The sequence below is a fragment of the Corylus avellana genome, chromosome ca6 (genome assembly GCF_901000735.1).
Source record: "Corylus avellana chromosome ca6, CavTom2PMs-1.0".
In the NCBI taxonomy this organism is placed as follows: domain Eukaryota; kingdom Viridiplantae; phylum Streptophyta; class Magnoliopsida; order Fagales; family Betulaceae; genus Corylus; species Corylus avellana.
In genome coordinates, this window is record NC_081546.1 from 24,791,429 (window position 1) to 24,809,597 (window position 18,169).

The 18,169-nt window shown below is 33.8% G+C and overlaps 3 protein-coding genes across 5 annotated transcripts; 1 reads left to right on the forward strand and 2 right to left on the reverse strand.

The window, feature by feature from the left end:
- The first annotated feature begins 521 nt into the window (after positions 1–521).
- On the forward strand, positions 522–4,197 carry LOC132184807 (protein REVEILLE 7-like). Of its 2 annotated transcripts, none has more exons than XM_059598575.1 (7): positions 522–765; positions 934–1,001; positions 1,933–2,052; positions 2,190–2,301; positions 2,392–2,453; positions 2,629–3,102; positions 3,217–4,197. In XM_059598575.1, the coding sequence occupies exons 2-7, from the start codon at positions 990–992 to the stop codon at positions 3,874–3,876; spliced, it is 1,440 nt and encodes a 479-aa protein (XP_059454558.1). In that variant the 5' UTR covers positions 522–765; positions 934–989; the 3' UTR covers positions 3,877–4,197. The 2 variants fall into 2 exon arrangements, with proteins under 2 accessions (XP_059454558.1, XP_059454559.1); XM_059598576.1 differs by having other exon boundaries at positions 1,936–2,052.
- Positions 4,198–4,963: 766 nt separating this feature from the next.
- Positions 4,964–8,413, reverse strand: LOC132184460 (organelle RRM domain-containing protein 6, chloroplastic-like). 2 transcript variants are annotated; one of them, XM_059598100.1, is made up of 4 exons: positions 8,104–8,413; positions 7,132–7,200; positions 6,924–7,030; positions 4,964–5,514 (listed from the first exon to the last, which is right to left on the reverse strand). In XM_059598100.1, exons 1-4 carry the CDS (start codon positions 8,366–8,368, stop codon positions 5,425–5,427), a joined length of 531 nt encoding a protein of 176 aa, XP_059454083.1. In that variant the 5' UTR covers positions 8,369–8,413; the 3' UTR covers positions 4,964–5,424. The 2 variants fall into 2 exon arrangements, with proteins under 2 accessions (XP_059454083.1, XP_059454084.1); XM_059598101.1 differs by lacking the exon at positions 4,964–5,514 and adding an exon at positions 5,521–6,093.
- Positions 8,414–10,585: 2,172 nt separating this feature from the next.
- Positions 10,586–17,004, reverse strand: LOC132184737 (uncharacterized protein At4g15970-like). Its single transcript, XM_059598474.1, has 5 exons — positions 16,674–17,004; positions 12,831–13,202; positions 11,458–11,939; positions 10,981–11,073; positions 10,586–10,778 (listed from the first exon to the last, which is right to left on the reverse strand). The coding sequence occupies exons 1-4, from the start codon at positions 16,881–16,883 to the stop codon at positions 11,031–11,033; spliced, it is 1,107 nt and encodes a 368-aa protein (XP_059454457.1). The 5' UTR covers positions 16,884–17,004; the 3' UTR covers positions 10,586–10,778; positions 10,981–11,030.
- Between the last annotated feature and the right edge of the window lie 1,165 nt (positions 17,005–18,169).

The following is an 18,169-nucleotide window of genomic DNA, read 5'->3' on the forward strand; positions in this document are numbered from 1 at the left end:
TTAACACAACAATTTTTGTCAAATAGCTAATGGTATGAACATTTAACGTTATATATATATGTTATTGTATCGATCATAGATAAAAAAAATTTAGATAGAATTTAAAAATTATGGAGGATTTGTTAAATCGAAATCAGTGAGAGTAGGGTTTGGGGATGACCAAATCCAAGTGGGCATGAACTACCTGTCGTCAAGGATAGCAGAAACCGCAAGGATGAAGACAGCCGCTTTGAACGACACCTGTCAGAAAAGCGCAAATCACAACTGAGAAATGGGGAAAACAATCCATTTATCAGCTCAAAGCCCATGTCGTCCACAAAAAATCGGATTATCAAAAAGAAAGAGAGAAAACGAGCGAAAGGGTGCCGCGTGTCGAGCGTTCTCAGCCACAAGATTCCACGGCCCCTTCGCGAATTTTCTACCGAAAAATTTTATTTTAAAAAAACAATTCCCACAAAAAGCATCTGACGTGGCGTCCTCTCATTCCCCTTTAAATCACTGAAAATCTTTGCCCTTTTCCCTTCTCCTCTTCACTGCATACATACACCCTTCGTTTCTTGATTCTTCTTCTTCTTCTTCTTCTCTCTCTCTCTCTCTCTATTTCTGTTTCCTTGGATTTCAGTTTCCAAAGTATCTGCAGCCGATATTTCCTTTTCCGGGGGTATCAGAGTGTGGAATCTGTTCGCTCAGAGCAAATCCGAGGAATCTGAAAAAATCTCCGATTCCGATTCCCCTACGAATTTGTTCCCGAGATATTTTCCAACGGTGAGTTTCTGACTGGTCCGGTTAAGAATTTCCGGTTTCTGCCAATTATTTTATTTCTTAATTTTTTTTTTCTTTCTATATTGCTGATTTAAAGAAAAAAGAAAAAGTGAGGAACAGTGTAAATATTTTATGTAATATGCGATTAATGACTGGAAGCTTGTATTGCAGCTCTGCTGAGTTAAACTCTAATTCGTTGAGAGAAGACTCGTTCTGATCTGGTGGCAATGGCTGTTGAGGTACCTGTTGCCATTAATTCCTATTTTGCATTTCGGAGATTTATATTTATTAAATAATTAATAATATTTTGATGAGCTAAAGCCTAAGGGTTCGATTTTGTTGCGTGGTCAAAATAACTGTCTTTTAGGCTTCACAGAGTAAATTGGGTAATGGGTATGCAAACTAAACATAGATTTTGTAGTCATTTCTATGCTTTCCAAACCACTGTGTTCTTGGGTATATTATAATTCAACAGTTTCGCTTTGCATTGATTTGAATATACATACTTGGATATAAGGATCATAACTATAAATAAAGAATAATAAAAAATTGCAAATAACTTGCATAGAAAAGGAAAATTGAGATTCTTCACTCATAGTGCGTGTGTGGATTGATTTTGGCTTGTACGTACTATTGGAACCCAATTTTGTTAGATAATGATCACAAGAGAAATGCACTATTGGTTTGTACCAAGTATTTATTGGTTTGAACCAAGTATTTATGGACCTAAATCATACACAATCAATGGAAATGTCTTTTTTTCTTTTCTTTTTTTTGTCTCATGTGACTTGTCTCTTAAACTAATAGAATAGAGTGAATTTAATAATTTAATTGGCATTTTAACACTCCTAAGTAGGCTCATACTTTCCCTCAAAAATTGAGACCTAGCATGTGAAATTTTAACTGAAATTGGGAGTAACTATATGATGCAGCGATCGATCTACATCACTATAGAGTCGAGTTCAAAGTCAGCACCTCTCCTATGATATTATGTTAAAGCAAGATTTATCCTTAAAGCGTAAGCTAATAGAAAATTATAAATTTAATTATTTAATTATTTAATTAATACTTTAACAAGTGGTACTAAGTATTTTACTTCAGAAGAATTGTTCAATTGATTTCTTTTCTAAGGAAGAAAAGTTTATGAATTATTCTTTCATTTGGAAATAGCAGCAAAATGAAGGAACTGCACCAAATTCGGCTATTGTGGCTGATAACTACCGCTCTGATGGTTTTGCTCAGTCTGAAACAGTGGTCCAACATTCTTTCGGGAATTACCATATGACTAAGGTTACATTCTCTCCATAGCCTTATATTCTGCCTTTTCCCTCTTTGAGAATTAATTTCGCCAAATAACTTTATACTTCTTTTTACCCACAATCTTAGTTGTTTTCCTCAGTCTTGTCTTCTTTTCATATTTTGAGTAGGTAAGGAAACCTTATACGATTGTAAAGCAAAGAGAAAAATGGACGGAAGAAGAGCATGAGAGGTTTCTTGAAGCCTTAAAGCTGTATGGTCGTGGTTGGCGTCAAATCGAAGGTAAGCTTGGTGTATGATGATTTGTTGCATATGATTTTTCATATCTATTGGATGTTCAATCAAAGTGAAGATACTCTCATCTTCATGCAGCACATGTAGGCACCAAAACTGCGGTTCAGATTCGAAGTCATGCTCAAAAATTCTTCTCTAAGGTTTAATGCTCATATTTTGAGTGTCTAATTTTTATTGTAATGCATAAACGTGATCATAAAACTCTGTTGGATCAATTACAGTCCTATGGTGTGCAAGTTTTTTATTTTTTGTGGGTTTGTCTAGTTAGCATGTTCCCTTTGTGTTAATCTTTTTTCTTTCTTTTACTGGCTTCAGGTGGTCCGGGGATCTGGTAGTAGCACTGGAAGCTCCATTGAACTGGCTGAGATACCTCCTCCAAGGCCGAAGAAGAAACCCTTGCATCCTTACCCTCGTAAATCAGATTCTCTTAATGGAGTATCAGTGACAAATAATTGTGAAGGGTCTCCATCTTCAAATTTGTTGGTTACTGAGAAAGACACCAGTTCTCCCAAGTCTGTTTTGTCTGCAGCTGGGTCAGATTCATTGGGGTCTGCAGTTTCAGAGCAGCAGGGCGTTTGTCCTTCACCCACTTCATCTCCAAATTTGTTGGTGACTGAGAAAGATACCAGTTCTCCCACTTCTGTTTTGTCTGCAACTGGGTCAGATTCATTGGGGTCTGCAGTTTCAGAGCAGCACAGCGTTTGTCCTTCGCCCACTTCATGCACAACTGACATACACTCAGTCGGCTCATCACCTTTTTCATCAACCCTGGAGAACTTTTTGTCCATGGTACAATGAACTGTCATATTAGTCGTCAACTTAGTTTGAGTTGTATGATACTTATTAACCCGTTTTCTGAGCAAAATTTTGACTCTGGTTTCTCTGTTGTAATTATGAACGCAGAAATTTGAGTTAGCTTCCAGGGACACCTTAAGTACCAAAGGAGATGAAGCCATGGTAGCACCTGTGACAAGTATCAAGCTTTTTGGAAGGGAAGTTTTGGTGACAGATTCCCAGAAACCATGTTCTCCAGGTGCTGAGAATACAGAGAAGCTTCCTAAAACATTACCATCAAACCAATTAGACACACATCTATCACCTGAAATAGTTGATTGTAATTGGAAATTATTGCCATGTCGAGCGCCAGTTAGACGTGTGGAAGATATGAAAGAAAACACCAACTCTGCAGAAGCCAACCCTTATGCTTCTCTGCCATGGTGGACTTTGTGCCCAGGCCTGCCATTTTATTACCTCCCCCCAGCATATGACCAATCGTCAGTTCAAATACCAGCAGATTCTCGTGTGGAAGAAAAAACAGAGGGGGATATTCTGAAGGAAAGATCTTGTCCTGGTTCGAATTCTGCATCGGTTAGTGAAGCAGAAAATGGAGAGAAGAACTTAAATGGCGTTGATTCTGAGTGTCAAGAACCTCTCCACATTAGCCCCCGCAAGTCTATGAAAGGATTTGTTCCCTACAAAAGATGTCTAGCAGAGAGGGATAGAAGCTCATCAATGGTTGTTTTGGAGGAGAGGGAGGGGCAAAGAGCTCGAGTTTGCATATAGCACCCTCCACTTGAATTCCATAATTAGGTTGTTTTGGGACAGGAATTGGTCGTTTTGAGTTGACTGATTCGTACTTACTTTGCCTCAGTTCTCCACAAGAGCTCCCTTCAAGTCACTTTCTATCTTGGTATCCAAAGGATATTTTTAGAAAGTAGTGTTACTTAACTTACTTTGTAGCAATCTTTGTAATATTGTGTCTGGATTCATTCTTTCAAACATAATAATGTTGGTAGTCCAATACTTGATCATAATCATGTCAGACCTTATGGTAATAGCTGCTGAAGTTGGAATTTTGAAGCTGCTGAAGTTGGAATTTTGAATGCAACAATAATCGTAAATTGTTGAATAGGGCAGTAGGATATCTGAGCTATTCTATGCAGACTTCTGAGTCAAAGCTTCCATGCACCTAATCTGGCTTACATGCTATCATTTAAGTATAGTGTAGTGTAAGTAACGGTCAAGATTGAATTTTAAAATTAACTAACTTTGAAAAACTTTTAATAGGAGAAAAAATGAAGAAAAATTTTGAGAGATTCAATCTTGACCGTTACTTATACTACCGCATGTAAGTTGATCTTGGTTTTAAAAACTTGGGAGTTAGAATTTAATAAATAAAACTCATTGAAAATCTTGAGTAATAAGTGAAGAAATGACAAACTAGACTTGTGAGGAGAAAAAAAATTCATTTTATTTTAACATTTTAAATTCTTTGTTCAGAGTTGATTTTTAATTTAAGAAAGATTTTCTTAATGGAATGAATAATTGGTGCATGTTGCGTCAAACACGAGCCACGTGTTATCAAATTTTAATGATTTGACTTGATATGTCGTTAATTTATTTATTAGAAGGCAAGTTATTTTTTCCACCGTTAATTCTAATGGAGATGGAGTTGAGTTACTGCAAATGCTTTCAAATACTCAATAAGATGCTGCCTAGTTAGCAATCTAGTGTGCTATGCGCGTTTATAATTTTTTAGCTCTAGAGGAGGAGGAGCTGCTGATGAACGTCTGTAATAATGGGAGAAATGTGCCAACCAGAGAAGAGTGGATGAAAAATGGGTTACAAAGTAAAGCTCAAGAATTTCAAATGATCCTCGGAAAGTATCAACTCCTGGCCAATATGAATTATCATCAACAAGCAAAAGGAGAAAAATGTAGAGAGAAGTTTTTTTCCTCCTTTTCCACAAGCAATAGGGCCCTCATACCCTACCAGAATACAGTCAAATAGGTACACCCATTAGCTCGGAATCCTATCCCAAACCAAATACAAAGTGTTTCAAGCAACAATTAAACAAAGCGCGAGGCCAGGGAGAAGGGAAAATAGTTGAGTAAAGCATGCATGTTTTCAAAGAAATCAGAACTCTTGATTTTGCTTGTACAAGCACTTGAACATTTTAGAGGGAGAGAGAGAGAGAGACATAAACAATTAATCTGAAAGGTCTCACCATTCAATATTATTGTACATGGAGAATTGACATCCCAGAGCCAGTGGGTAGCTTAATTGCGCTCCACAATCAATATCTACTACAAGGATGGCACGTCTAGCTCTTCAAAACTGTCTTCTGTTTTGTTTAAGGCCTTGGTGGAGCTCTGATCTAGATTTTGCAACTTCCACAAATATCACCCTACCATCCAAAAACTGAAAGAAAGTGGTTTATGTTTGTTCAGTCATGCAATGCCCACTTCACATCTAGAGGATTCTGAAAATAACAGACACTTTTGGGAGCATGACCCAGAAAGATCCTAGTCCACTTCCAATGGAAGAGAATTTTAAATCTAAATTCAGACATTCAAATGCACCTGCAAAGTCTACAATACATGCACTGCAAAACAAAGCATTTGGCTACAACAGCTAATAGATGCAACTGGTATTACAATTTGAGTTCAAAGAAACAAGGATGACCATAACACTTTAAACCATCTGGTTTCACTCAAAAAGTTCTTTCAACTAGAAATTTTCAAAACGGGATTGCCTGCTGTTCTACTATATAGCGAACGTTAATCCCTTTTTGAAAATACAGCCCCCTCCACTATTAATGTCAATGTGTCGCAGCTTGATTGGCTGGTTAGATGTTAAAAACTTGGACCTCACCGTTGTTGAGGCTCCTCATTGTTTATTTTGTGGGTCCTAGGATGGATATAGGAACAAACAACAATAGGAGGATAACTTTTGAGCGAATAATTTACACGAATCATCATCTTTTAGCACGAAAATCACCTACACTGATCCACCCTTAAAAAGTTAATTCTGCATATATCATGCATACTATATAATTTTGTCCAACATTCCATGATTATCTACGATTCAAATGCTATGGTTCAAAGCAAGCTTAGCAACTTATCAAGAGTGTAATCACTTCCTACATGTCAGGAGTGTTATCATCAACATTATTATGATGATGATGATGATGCGATGTCACATTTAAATTAGACAATCTTGCTGATTTCTACAGTAAAAAATGCACATTCACCACCCACAATTTACTTTTTGATACTTCAACAACCCAAGTGCCCGCAAGAGATTTTTCACTTACCTCTGTCATAGGTTTTCATTACTCCAGTTATACCTTCCTTGTTTCGAAGATTCAACAAAACTCACTATCAGTTTCATCAGCTCAATTGGTATTAAAGTGAATCATATTAACATGTTAAGAATACATATTAATGGAAACTATCGGGCTTCTCAATTCTTACTGGTAAATGAGTCGGTTCAGTGGAGCACATGTTTGTAAAAGTGATGGCCCAACCTAACCTGACATGTTGCCACCCTATCTCAACCCTGGAGGTACTGTTACATTACATAATAAACTATCTTTCAGTAATGCAAAGCTCCACTTCCGTTCCTAATTTTTCATCTTCTTTCCCCACTTTCTCTATTACATAGACTAACTAGCATATATGAATAAACAAACTCGGTTCACATGTAAGCCATCAGGAAGAAATTTGGTCTTTGTACACAACAGCTACGAATTTCTAATAGAAAGATTACAAGAGAGTTCAGATTATATGAATATATCAAATTTTTGAGGTAAAAAGCCTGATATGTACCTTCCCATGCATTCCCTCAATAGCTTTCTGTGATTCCTCCTCAGTCGCATAATGGATGAAAGCAAACCCTCTTGGCCTATTAGCTATTTTATCCATCACCAGATTGACTGAAAGTAAGAGGAAATCTTTTAAGAAACCAAATATTTATATACAAACTGGAACAAACCAGTTTAATGAAGGGCAGCATGTGAACATTTGTGGTTCTCACCGTCTACAAGTTGACCAAAGTTCTGGAAAGCCTTTCGTAAACTCTCTTCAGTAGTGCGAAAAGAGAGGCCTGTATGAAATACGCAATAAATTACAACATAGTCAACCCCCCCTTCCCTAGCGGGTGGCATGAAGTAGCAGAGAAATCACAACCAATAAAGAAAGGCATCAATGTAAATTGGTCCTTAGAAATTTTCAATTCAGTACCATGGATAAAACCTTTCTTAAGCTCTCTCGTCCAATAGAACTGACTAAAATTAAGCAGCAAGTGTGAAGTATCCATACCACATAGCACAGGACATGGCTATACATATATGCATATGTGCACGCAGCACTGAGGATCCAACAGAATTGAATTCAACAATGCAGCCACAGACTTTGAAACAAACTCAATGACCCCCCAACACCCTCCCCACCCCCCCCCAAGTGTAATAATGAATATAATTTTTTTTTTTTAATTATTATTATTTTTTTATTTTTTATTTTATAAACTTAAATGCTCAGTTATGTTATTTATACTAAAACAATAAAAATGATTTGGAGCAGTAAACAAGCAAGTGAATTGAAAAAGGTCACCAAGACCAGAAAATGTTGGAGTTTATGTTCATGTGTGTGAATGGTTAAAGTCTCACATCCAATTGTAGTCACACAAGAGTGAGCAGTTGATATAATATAGTGGGCTCAAGTAAAAAGTTTTAAACTTTTTGGATTGAGGAAGTAACCCAACATGTTATATCAATACCTCGCTTAATTAGAGACAACCCCATGATTCATAAATTGGTAAACTCTCATGTTTCTACCCATCTTCCCCATTACCCCGTATTAGAATGCAAAGCTCTCTCCGCTTTCAGTTCAATTTTTGCAACAATTAAAAAAATTTGATCAGAAGCACTGCCAAATCCAATGGACCAAAACCAAGAAACTGATACATATACATAGGTATATGTGAAAGAGTGTGGGGAAGCTAGCTAACCACTGACGTAGAGCTTTGTAGACCCAGTGTTGGGTGAAGAGGAGGCGGACGAAGATGAAGGAAGATACGCCAACACGGAGGAGCCACCATGTCTGACAGACAACCAAGAAAATCGCCTCCCTTTGTTACTGCTACGAACACTACAAAGGCAAGTACGAGGAAGTGATTGTTGTGTGGGTGTTTTATTGGAGGAGAGGAGGATTGGAGCATTTGGGATTCTCAGAACAGCGCCACTCGCTCCCATTTTAGCCCCCAAATTCATCATCGAACAGAGTCCGACGAGTATCTTCTTATCCCCCAACTCGTTACTAGTTTGTAGCATTTGTCTTTTTTTTAAAATAAAATAAATAAAACTTCATAAACCCCTCGATTCCATTGACTTCTATTGTTTTGGCATTACTTTTAAGTGTAGCAAACTTTTAATTTCTCTCAAATACTCAATTACTCTATTTTATTAGGATTTTTCGTTAATTTTTATCAAAATGTCTATGAAGTCTGAACTACTATGCAATTTAAAACGACCCTTAAATTTTAAATTCTCTCAATTTCACTCCTCAAACTTTCAATTTGATGCAATGTACCCTATCTATCAATTTTTATATTAAACAGTCGGTTGATGAAATGATCTTTATACTATTGAAAACTTTTCTAAATTTTCAAATTTACCCTTTAAGTTCAAATTTCAACCCAGCCGTAAGTCAACGGACCCATGCGGGTTTAGTCGCGACCCATTGTTCAAAATAAAAAAATTAAAAAAAATAAAATAAATAAAATAAAAAAACGAATATTCAAGGGTAATTTGGTCTTTTTAATTGTTTTCGTTATGGGTTAATGTAAAAAAAAAAAATTGACGAAATTAGTAAATTGCATCAAATTAAAAGTTCGATAGATAAAATTGAGAGTTTAAGAAATTTGGAAGAGTCTTCTTTAAATGCGTAGTAATTCGAAGGTCCTTGTGAACTTTCTCCAAATTATAATATTCTGCTAATTGGGGCCTAATAACTTAAATTTTGATTTTTTTTTTTCTTTTATCATGAATTGCGTACGGATATTTCAGTTTAATTGATGCCAAATTCTACTGTAGTTGGCGGAATTGATAAAGAAATAGGAGGTTCTTATTCGTCATTTACTCCTCTATTAATTGAACTTCCAAAACCAAGTGCAGAAAAAACAACATACACCTCCGTCACATCTATTTCGCATCTGTTTACGAATCCTTAAAAGAGAAAAACAATTACTACATACTTGAAACACTCTCTTCTCTTTTCTCGTCTTCGATATTTTGTTGGACTTAGTAGGGGATTTTTGATCCCCTGAAATTCTTAGGAGAATTTTAGTTTCTGAAATTTCAGATCTAAGCCATTCATTTTCATTTAAAAACCATTATTCTGTCACGTGTCTCAATATTAATAAAATAATAAAATAATGATGATTATTAATATCATTAGTATCATTAAAAGTTTATTATTATTTTATTAGTAGTGAGACATATGACAGAATAATGACTCTTAAATGAAAATTGATGGCTTAAATTTAAAATTTTAGAAACTAAAATTTTTTTAAGAATTTCAGGAGATCCGGATCCCTTAGTAGGTGCATGCTGCTAGTTACTCAAGATGAGGAATTTTCCTACTCTTGGAAAAGTAGTTTTGATTTGTTTTCTCTGTTTTGATTGAATTTTCTAGCTATTGGAAAAAGTGCTTTTGGTTTGTTTTCTTTGTTTTGGTTGTCTGCCTCCTAGGATCCTGAGATTTTAATATCCCATTTAAGATCTCAGAATTCTCATTTGAGAAAGATCTCATTTAAGCAATTGGTGTTGTGCGGTGCGATTCTTTTTAAATTTTCATACTCACTGAGACAGTTGTATAATGCTTAGAACTTGGTTGTTTTTAATGTAAGCCTAGAATGCCAAAGTTGTCAATCAATCAAGTTCACTACTTGGTTCAAGTGGACAATAATCTGATTGTCTACCTAAAATAATCCCCTTTTTTCTCCTACCTTTTCTAGATACTCTTCTCAAATCTTTACCATTCAAAAAGGTTAAAACAATCATTTTACCATCAAACAAAAAATTCTTCTATTCAGGTTAGTGACTTAGAAAATATTTGGTGTATTATTATTGATGTAGAGAGGCAGGTTAAGTTGGCGCGATCCACAAATGCATTGACATGGAAGAGAGGGTTAGGAATGTATGGCCTTTTAAGTTTTTTTTAAGTAACAAGTTAATCCATACATCTCCAAAATTTAAGGTACAAAATATTCTTGTAAGAAGTTTCAAAATTTTCTAAAACAAGTGTTTTGGGTACATTTGTTAATGTGTTTTGTGAGGTATTTTTTGTTTTTAGTTTAAAAATGTGTTTTTTTTTTTTGGACATGTCCACACATGAAAATTGTGTGGAAGTATTTTCTGATAAGGTCCATCTTTTACAAAATGTTTTGTATATAGTACATTTACTTATTTCGAGAAACCCAATCATTTAATTAAAAACAATATGGATAGTTAAACCTAGGTTACAATGTCACTATCTTCTCGATTTCTCTATTTGCACAATGACATTTCCAGAGAATGAAGCACCATTTATGTACAACAATTGCAAAACAAAAGTAAATCTTTCCAGTGATAGCTAGATCCACCTAGACTTGCATCATTTGTCTCATCTACAGCACCAATTACACTGTAAAACAAAAATATTTTACAGGTGAAAAAAAAAAAAATAACACATAAGTTCACAATATAGTAAGTAAAATCACCAACAATAGATAACACATGCAGTAAGCCCAACAGTAATGACAATTATTGAAAATATATGTTTATAAAATATGCACAAAATTGCATTTTGATATATATATATATATATGCCAATTAAAATAATTTACCTGGATTTATATGAATGGAACACTTAAAAATGTGTAAATATTGCCATATATCATCGCTTGCCATGCTTCCTTGTTAACCTACTAAGTGAGCCCCTTGATGACCATGACCACATGACAGGGGAAAACAAAAAAAAACACATTAGCAACACAACCAACTTAATTAATGATCAAAGAAACTTTTTTTCTTTTCTTTTTTCAACAAATCATATCCAAATAATATTTTTTATTTTAACAAATTCAAACAATTTATTCAGAAAAATGTATTTTACCTTGTCCGAAGTTGTACCATTTTTTTGATTTTGCCTCTAATGTTTAAAAATTTGCAATATACTCCAACCAAGCTTCTAAAATTTTCAATTTAGTCACTCCATTAATAATTTTTGTTCGACCCTAAGGAGCCAAATGGAGGTGGGCGAAAATAAAAACAATGATGAAACTTAGGAGGGTAAACTGTATTTTTTCTTAATTTATTTATACCTGCATTTTTGGGGAACTGTCCATGAGGATGGTGTTGATGCCTTCGTACTTTGGGGCAGTGACATAAATTTGGTCCAATTGTCCAACAAGATTCTAAGGTCATAAACTTTGTTGTCAAGACCAACGCAACAGTTTGCATGCATTGTGCAAACAAGGTTAAAATCTCTACTGGGCTCACAGAAGCCACCAAAGTAAGCAGTATCAAGGAACCTCATTTTGAGACCAATCTCCTTGATGAAAGGATCGCCCTTGATCTCATTAAGCACATCTTGATCATGTTTGCCTGGATATGCTTCTCTGGACTCGTACCAAAACTTGTAAAATTTAATCGTCCGATTATTTGACTTTAAATAGTTGAATCCTCCATTTGGGCGGTTGTTTACATCATAAGAGTTCCCAAAGAATTGATCACAAGCAATTTGGAAATCAGCATCTAAATAAAAACGTTGAAATGGGTCTTGAAGCCACATCACATCAGCATCCTGGTAATCAAATTAAGTAAACAAATTTGTCAAATTATAATATAAAACCCACTTCCTCATTTACCCTTTCAAGCAAATAGACTTTGGAGAAATTGTTTGAGGTACTACAAGATTTCCTCACAAACCGAATTGACAATTCATAATTGCCCTAATGATTAAGGTCAGTTTGTAAGGATATTTGTAATAAAAGCTGTAGTGCATCATATATGTTGCCACATATTGTAATAAAATCTAAATCATATAATAGATCCTCTCTATTTCCTTAGAGATTGAGATACCCTAGAATTTTCCTTAAATTTGAGATTATCAAATTCATAAATTACAGTCGTATATCTCATCTAAGCGTCTAAAATAAATCATGTTTCAGAATTTAACGAGAAAACTATTAAGTGATAGAAATTTAATAAGGTAGATTCCTCGTTAAATTATGGAACATAGCTTATTTTAGAGGTTTAGAGGAAATGGTCAGCTGAAATTTATGAATTTGAGAATTTCAAATTTAAAAGGAATTCTCTAAAACATGTACACATAGATTGTCATGTCATGCAAAAATTTCAAAAGACGTAACACCATGTACATCATTAAATACAACAAAATCGAATTTCACCTACATGGAGAAGGATCATTTCCATTTCATTTGGAACCGATTAGTTACTTTTGAGTTTTGAGGGGCAAAATTGACTAAAAAAAAAGTAATATTACAATTTTGCCCCTCAATTTTTAACTTACCAGTTCCATTCTATTTCAACCTAAATCTATAACTACAACTCTTTTACAACTTGTTGACCCAGAATATGATTAGAATATATTCAAAAATTCATTTGATGCCAAACACAGTAACGTTACCCGAAAATTTAAATAGTTGACACAATTAAAGATAAGAGAGAGTACCGTGAAAACAAAGTTGTAGCCCATCTCAAGGATAGAAGCCAAAAGATGAATTCTTGCCCACATCATGTGTAAGTATGTTGGAGTCATGAACAAAGCCTCACTTGTGAAATTGTCTCCTAATTTAGAGCTGTCGAGATAATAGCAATGAGGGTGTAAATATAAGCAACGAGCATATGCCTTTTGGTCCAAGCAAATTACGACCAAATTATTCAAAAGCCTCTGCGTTCCATTCCCAATACGAAAACTCTCGAGAAAGAGATCAAACATAGACTTGGGTTCTGCCCACGCGTCATTTAGAGTTGTCAAGATGACGGTTCCATCCACCATGGATGCTTTTCTAAGAACTCTATCCAAATCAACTTTTGCCTGGCACTGTAAAAATAAAATATGGGAAATGAATTAGAAAAAATTAATGTGTTTTCGTATGGTAATTAGAGTTTCACTTTTCAAATTTTGCTATAAAACGTATGTGGATTTTACATAATTGTCAGTTCTAAACGTCGCGTGTCGGGTTCAATTGTCGTGTCAAGGTATAGATATAAGACTTACATAAATAAACTCTAATTAACCTGACTCATTTAATTTAAATGAGTTAGAATCATCAATCTTAATCTCTTAAGTTTGTGTCAAGTCATGGATTATGTCAAACACTGTCAACTCTTTTAAAGACTAATCAAGTGAGAGCACAGTTTTAATCCAAGCATCCATTAATGGTCATTGTTGTATGTATTGTAATAATAAAAAAATAAAAAAAATTTAAAAAATAAAATAAAATAAAAACACGTAAGTTCAGGCTTCTTGAAACTCCAATTAAACGTGGAACATATTGATTCAACTAGGCCATCCTTCAAATTAATTGCTCTTCGACTTCTCACATGGGTCATGGCCCCATATCAAAGCAACACCACTAGTATGACACTAAGGGGCTCCTATGGGGTAGGTCAAGATGGAGGGATAGTGGGGAAAGGAAACATAGGGGTAGGAAAGAGAGGAAAGGTAAAGAGTAATGTCCTACTATTACGCAACAGGCAATTGGAATTATCCGATCTAATAGTGCAGTCACCAAATTGCACGTTAGGAATGGTAACAATCACGCCTGAAATTAAGTTCAGTTGGGGTGGTTGACCGATTGGGTCGACAGACTCCACACCACTCATGAGAAAGAGATATGCTATAGTGCAATAAAAGATTATTTTTTAATTATAAAAGTCTTAGGTGATAAGCAGTTATAGGCTCATCAGTGGGTGGGGTTACAGCAACTATGGAGGGAGCCCATAACCTCTTGTCACCTAAGACTTTTATAGGTTAAAAATAATGACCTCTGTCACCTAAAATTTTTATGGGTCAAAAATAATTTTTTTTATTCCACTATAACATTTCTCCATCATAAATTAGTCATTATTTGAAATGTCACGTCACACTACCACATCATAAAGCATTACCAATTGCCATAGTCTATGTACAAACATGAATAATTTGTATGCATGCACAACATGCGCAACCACACGAGTGGCCTCCACATCAAGAAGGAGACAAATTCTATAAAAGATTCCGAATGTTCTTTTAACTATTCTCCTCTAATGGGTCATGACACAAGTGGGTTGGAGATAGGATTAAGACTTATCTTTATACCAATTATGACACGAAACTTTAACTCTACTATTTATGTTTAAAATGGTCGAATAAATTTCGTGTTCAAATTGTATTATAATTCAAGTATCCCACGCAACCTGAGGTGTGAGACTCACCCATTTGGCTTGCCGTCTCTTTCTAGAATTTAAACACTCTATTATTTTTACACATGGTTAAAAGACATTCGTTACTTTTTAGAGACTGAGTTGTAATAACTCCTACGATCTATTTTGTAGAAAACTTAATGACAAATGCTTTTTAAAATCATAAATGGTTGTCAAGCCTTAAAAGAAAAGATATATTATTGTTTTGGTAAAACTAAAAATTAGTCCTAATTTATAGTTATATTGAATTTATTTATTTATTATTTTTTTTGCAAGTAGTATTGTTATATTGATTGAAACTTCAATAATTGATCGAGTTGTGTTTCGTGGAATTGGAAATCATGGACCCCACAAGTTGGGCCTGGGTTTGACTTGACGTTCTACCATTGGCTACGAGTCTTTTAGGAACCCAACTTAATCAGGCTCAACTGACATTCACCGACTACTTAACTGACAGCCCGGTTCATTTATTAACTTTAATTACATTCTTCAATTTTTTTTTTTTTTTCCCTTTAAAATATCACAATCGGATTTCGAAGAATTCATAGTCTTCTCTCTTCTGTCTTCTCTTTTTTCAGGGATTAATTTCATTTTCTCCCAAACTTAATTCCAAACATAATGTAAACATTTTAATTGAATGGAAAATGCTTAGAATAATATAAACTTTACTATAAAAGTGGTGGAATTATTATTATTTAAAAAAAAAAAAAAAAAACTTGTACTTTATCTTATTTTGATTTTAAGACTTGAATTTTTTTATTTTTTATTTTTTATTTTGAAAGACCTTAGTTTTAAGAATTGAGATTCCCTCCAAGAGAAATTGGAGATTCTTTAATTGTTAATCGTGACCCTTCATTTTAAATCTAATGATCTATAAAATGTCAGTTGCTTTTGTATAACCGATGCATTAAATGCTGACTTTTGTTTAACCGAGGTTTAAATGATTTTATAAACCATTAAATTTAAAATGAAGAGCCACGATTAACAATTGGAAAATTTTCAATATCTCCTCAATTGGAGGGGATCCGGATCCTAGTTTTAATCCATTTTCAATCTAGCACTTATGTTAGTATTTCTATTAATTTTTGGGTAATTTTTGTTCATTTATATCCTCCCAATTTTTCTCTTCTCTTTCTCCCGCCTCTGCCCTCCGTACCTTTCTCAATTGACCGCCATCCCATGGTGGTCGGTTCAAAGAGGAGGTAGAGAGAAAAGAGAAAAAAATTATATTAGAAGGGTATAATTGCAAAGAAAAAAAAAATTGTTCCGAAAATTAAAGGCAATACTAAACTAGGCTTAGTTGGAAAATACATCAAAGCTTACGTCCTAAAATAAATATGAAAATTCTGGTGCCATAGAGGTCGGCACATAAAGACTCTCTCAGTTTTATTGTCTAAATTATTAGTATCCAAACAACATTCATTTCATAAGTAATTAACCCTATTTCTTTTCGAAATTAATTGGAATGACAAAAAAGTAATTTTACATTTTACATTTACTACCTAATATTTTACTCTTTTGCCATCGCTCTCAATCATTACTATTTTTAAGATATAGAAAGAAAAAACACCTTTTGGGTCTTTTTCCTAACAAAAAATTCCAAGTATATGATAAAAGTATATATAGTATAAAGAACAAAACAAACAAAAAAGTTAATAATAAAGGCAATTACTTGGAAAATACTAATAATGAAGGCAATTGACTTTGACATTGGATTGATTACTATCCACATATTTTTGGAATAATCAAGGGGTCTTGTCCTGTCAAAAACTATAACCCATCTTCACCACTATCTATCTCCCTTTCTCATCATCCATAATTCGAAAATAATAATAATAATAATAAGAATAATAATAATATGTGAAATATTTATTAAAAATATGAGATAAATTACAGAAATAAAATTTGAATTAATTCACTAAATTCAATAGAAAAAAAAATCACTACTTGCCAAAAGACAGCCCACTACGGTGTTAAGCGATGAAGCGGTTTCAAAGTCTTCATAAAGAAAGCTCAGAAAAATGGAAAAATAAAGCAAGTCTTCACCAACAAATATATATATATTTATTATTTATATATCCAAAGAAGATGAAGAAGAAAAACTGACCGGAGACGGAGATGCAGCGGCGCGATTATAAGAGCCGGGAAGAAACCGGAAAGGGTAGGCGGAATTGTAAAGAAGCAGGCCTATTAAGACTGCTGCTCCGCCAAGTAAAAGCATGACCTTGACAACCCGATTGACAACCCGATGGACGTCGTTACCGCCGGAGTACGATGGCTTACTGTCGTTGCCGGGGTCGGCGGCTGAATTGCTCATTGCCGGACGATGGTAGATATTCTTCAGAGTAGAAGAGTTGAAGCGCTGGTGTTTCTCTTCGCTGGTTTCTTCGCCGTATATGCTAGTGTCATTTTTTTATAGCGGAAGCTAAGCTGTCTCTTTTAATTAATTGTTGCCCGTTCTCGTCACTCTTCTAAATTAATAAGCTTATGATATATTTAATTATTGAATTAAAAAATAATAATAAAATACTAGAGAGAGAGAGAGTTGGAACTTGCAAGTTGCAAAATAATAATGAATGAATCTTGATTTGGGTAACTTAGTTGGATATTCCTTCTAATTGAGTTGGAATAATTTTTTTAAAATTAATTTACGTCACAATCACATATTAATTTAATAGACTAAATTAAAAAAAAATAAATAAAAATCACATTTGAAGTGTCAACTGTTCAGTCTAAGGTGATAAGGTTAAGTGGGGCATTTTTATATTAAAATATTTATTTTAATTTCATATATTTTTTAATATATATGGGTCTTATAGATTTAATAGTAATTTTAAAAATTGAGAGGACGAGAAAATGACCGAAGGAAGAAATGAATTATTTCTCTATTACTAATGAAATTTTTATAATCAATTGGTAATATGACTAATCTTTTAAATAAGACTTGAAGAGAGAAAGATAGAGAAAAATAAAATTTTATAAAGAGGGTTGATGTAATTGAATAAGATGTGGGATGTCACTTTGGAGACTTTCCATCTTATAAGCATTTAATTTGCTTATTTATATTGATCAATGGGAGAAGAATCCATTGATGTCAGAAGAATTCAATGAATATGAACATTGGGATTTCCAAAGAAGAAAGTAATTAATTAAATTGAATTAAAAACAACTGTTGAATTAACTTTTCATCTTCCTTCTTTCAATGGGTAATTATTTTTTTTATCATAATTGGAGCCTTGTAAAGCTGAAATTCTTAAAGAAATTCTAATTTTTAAAATTTCGAATATAGGCAATCTATTTTTCATCTAATAGTCATTGCTCTGTCACATATCTCATAACTAATAAAATACTACAACATCCATATTTAACTTTAAGGAAATACTTAATGTTTTTCTAGTGTTTTTCTGGTATCTTTCTAACTGTGATGTGACTTTTAAAATCACCAATAGATTAAAAATTAATAATAATAATCACAAATTTAATAATAATTTTAAAAGTCATATCATAATTAAAAAAAAAAAAAAAAACTAAAAAATTACTAAAAGAACCACTAGTATTTTCCTTAATTTTATTCTAGAGTTAATAGCAAGTTTGTGTCCCAAG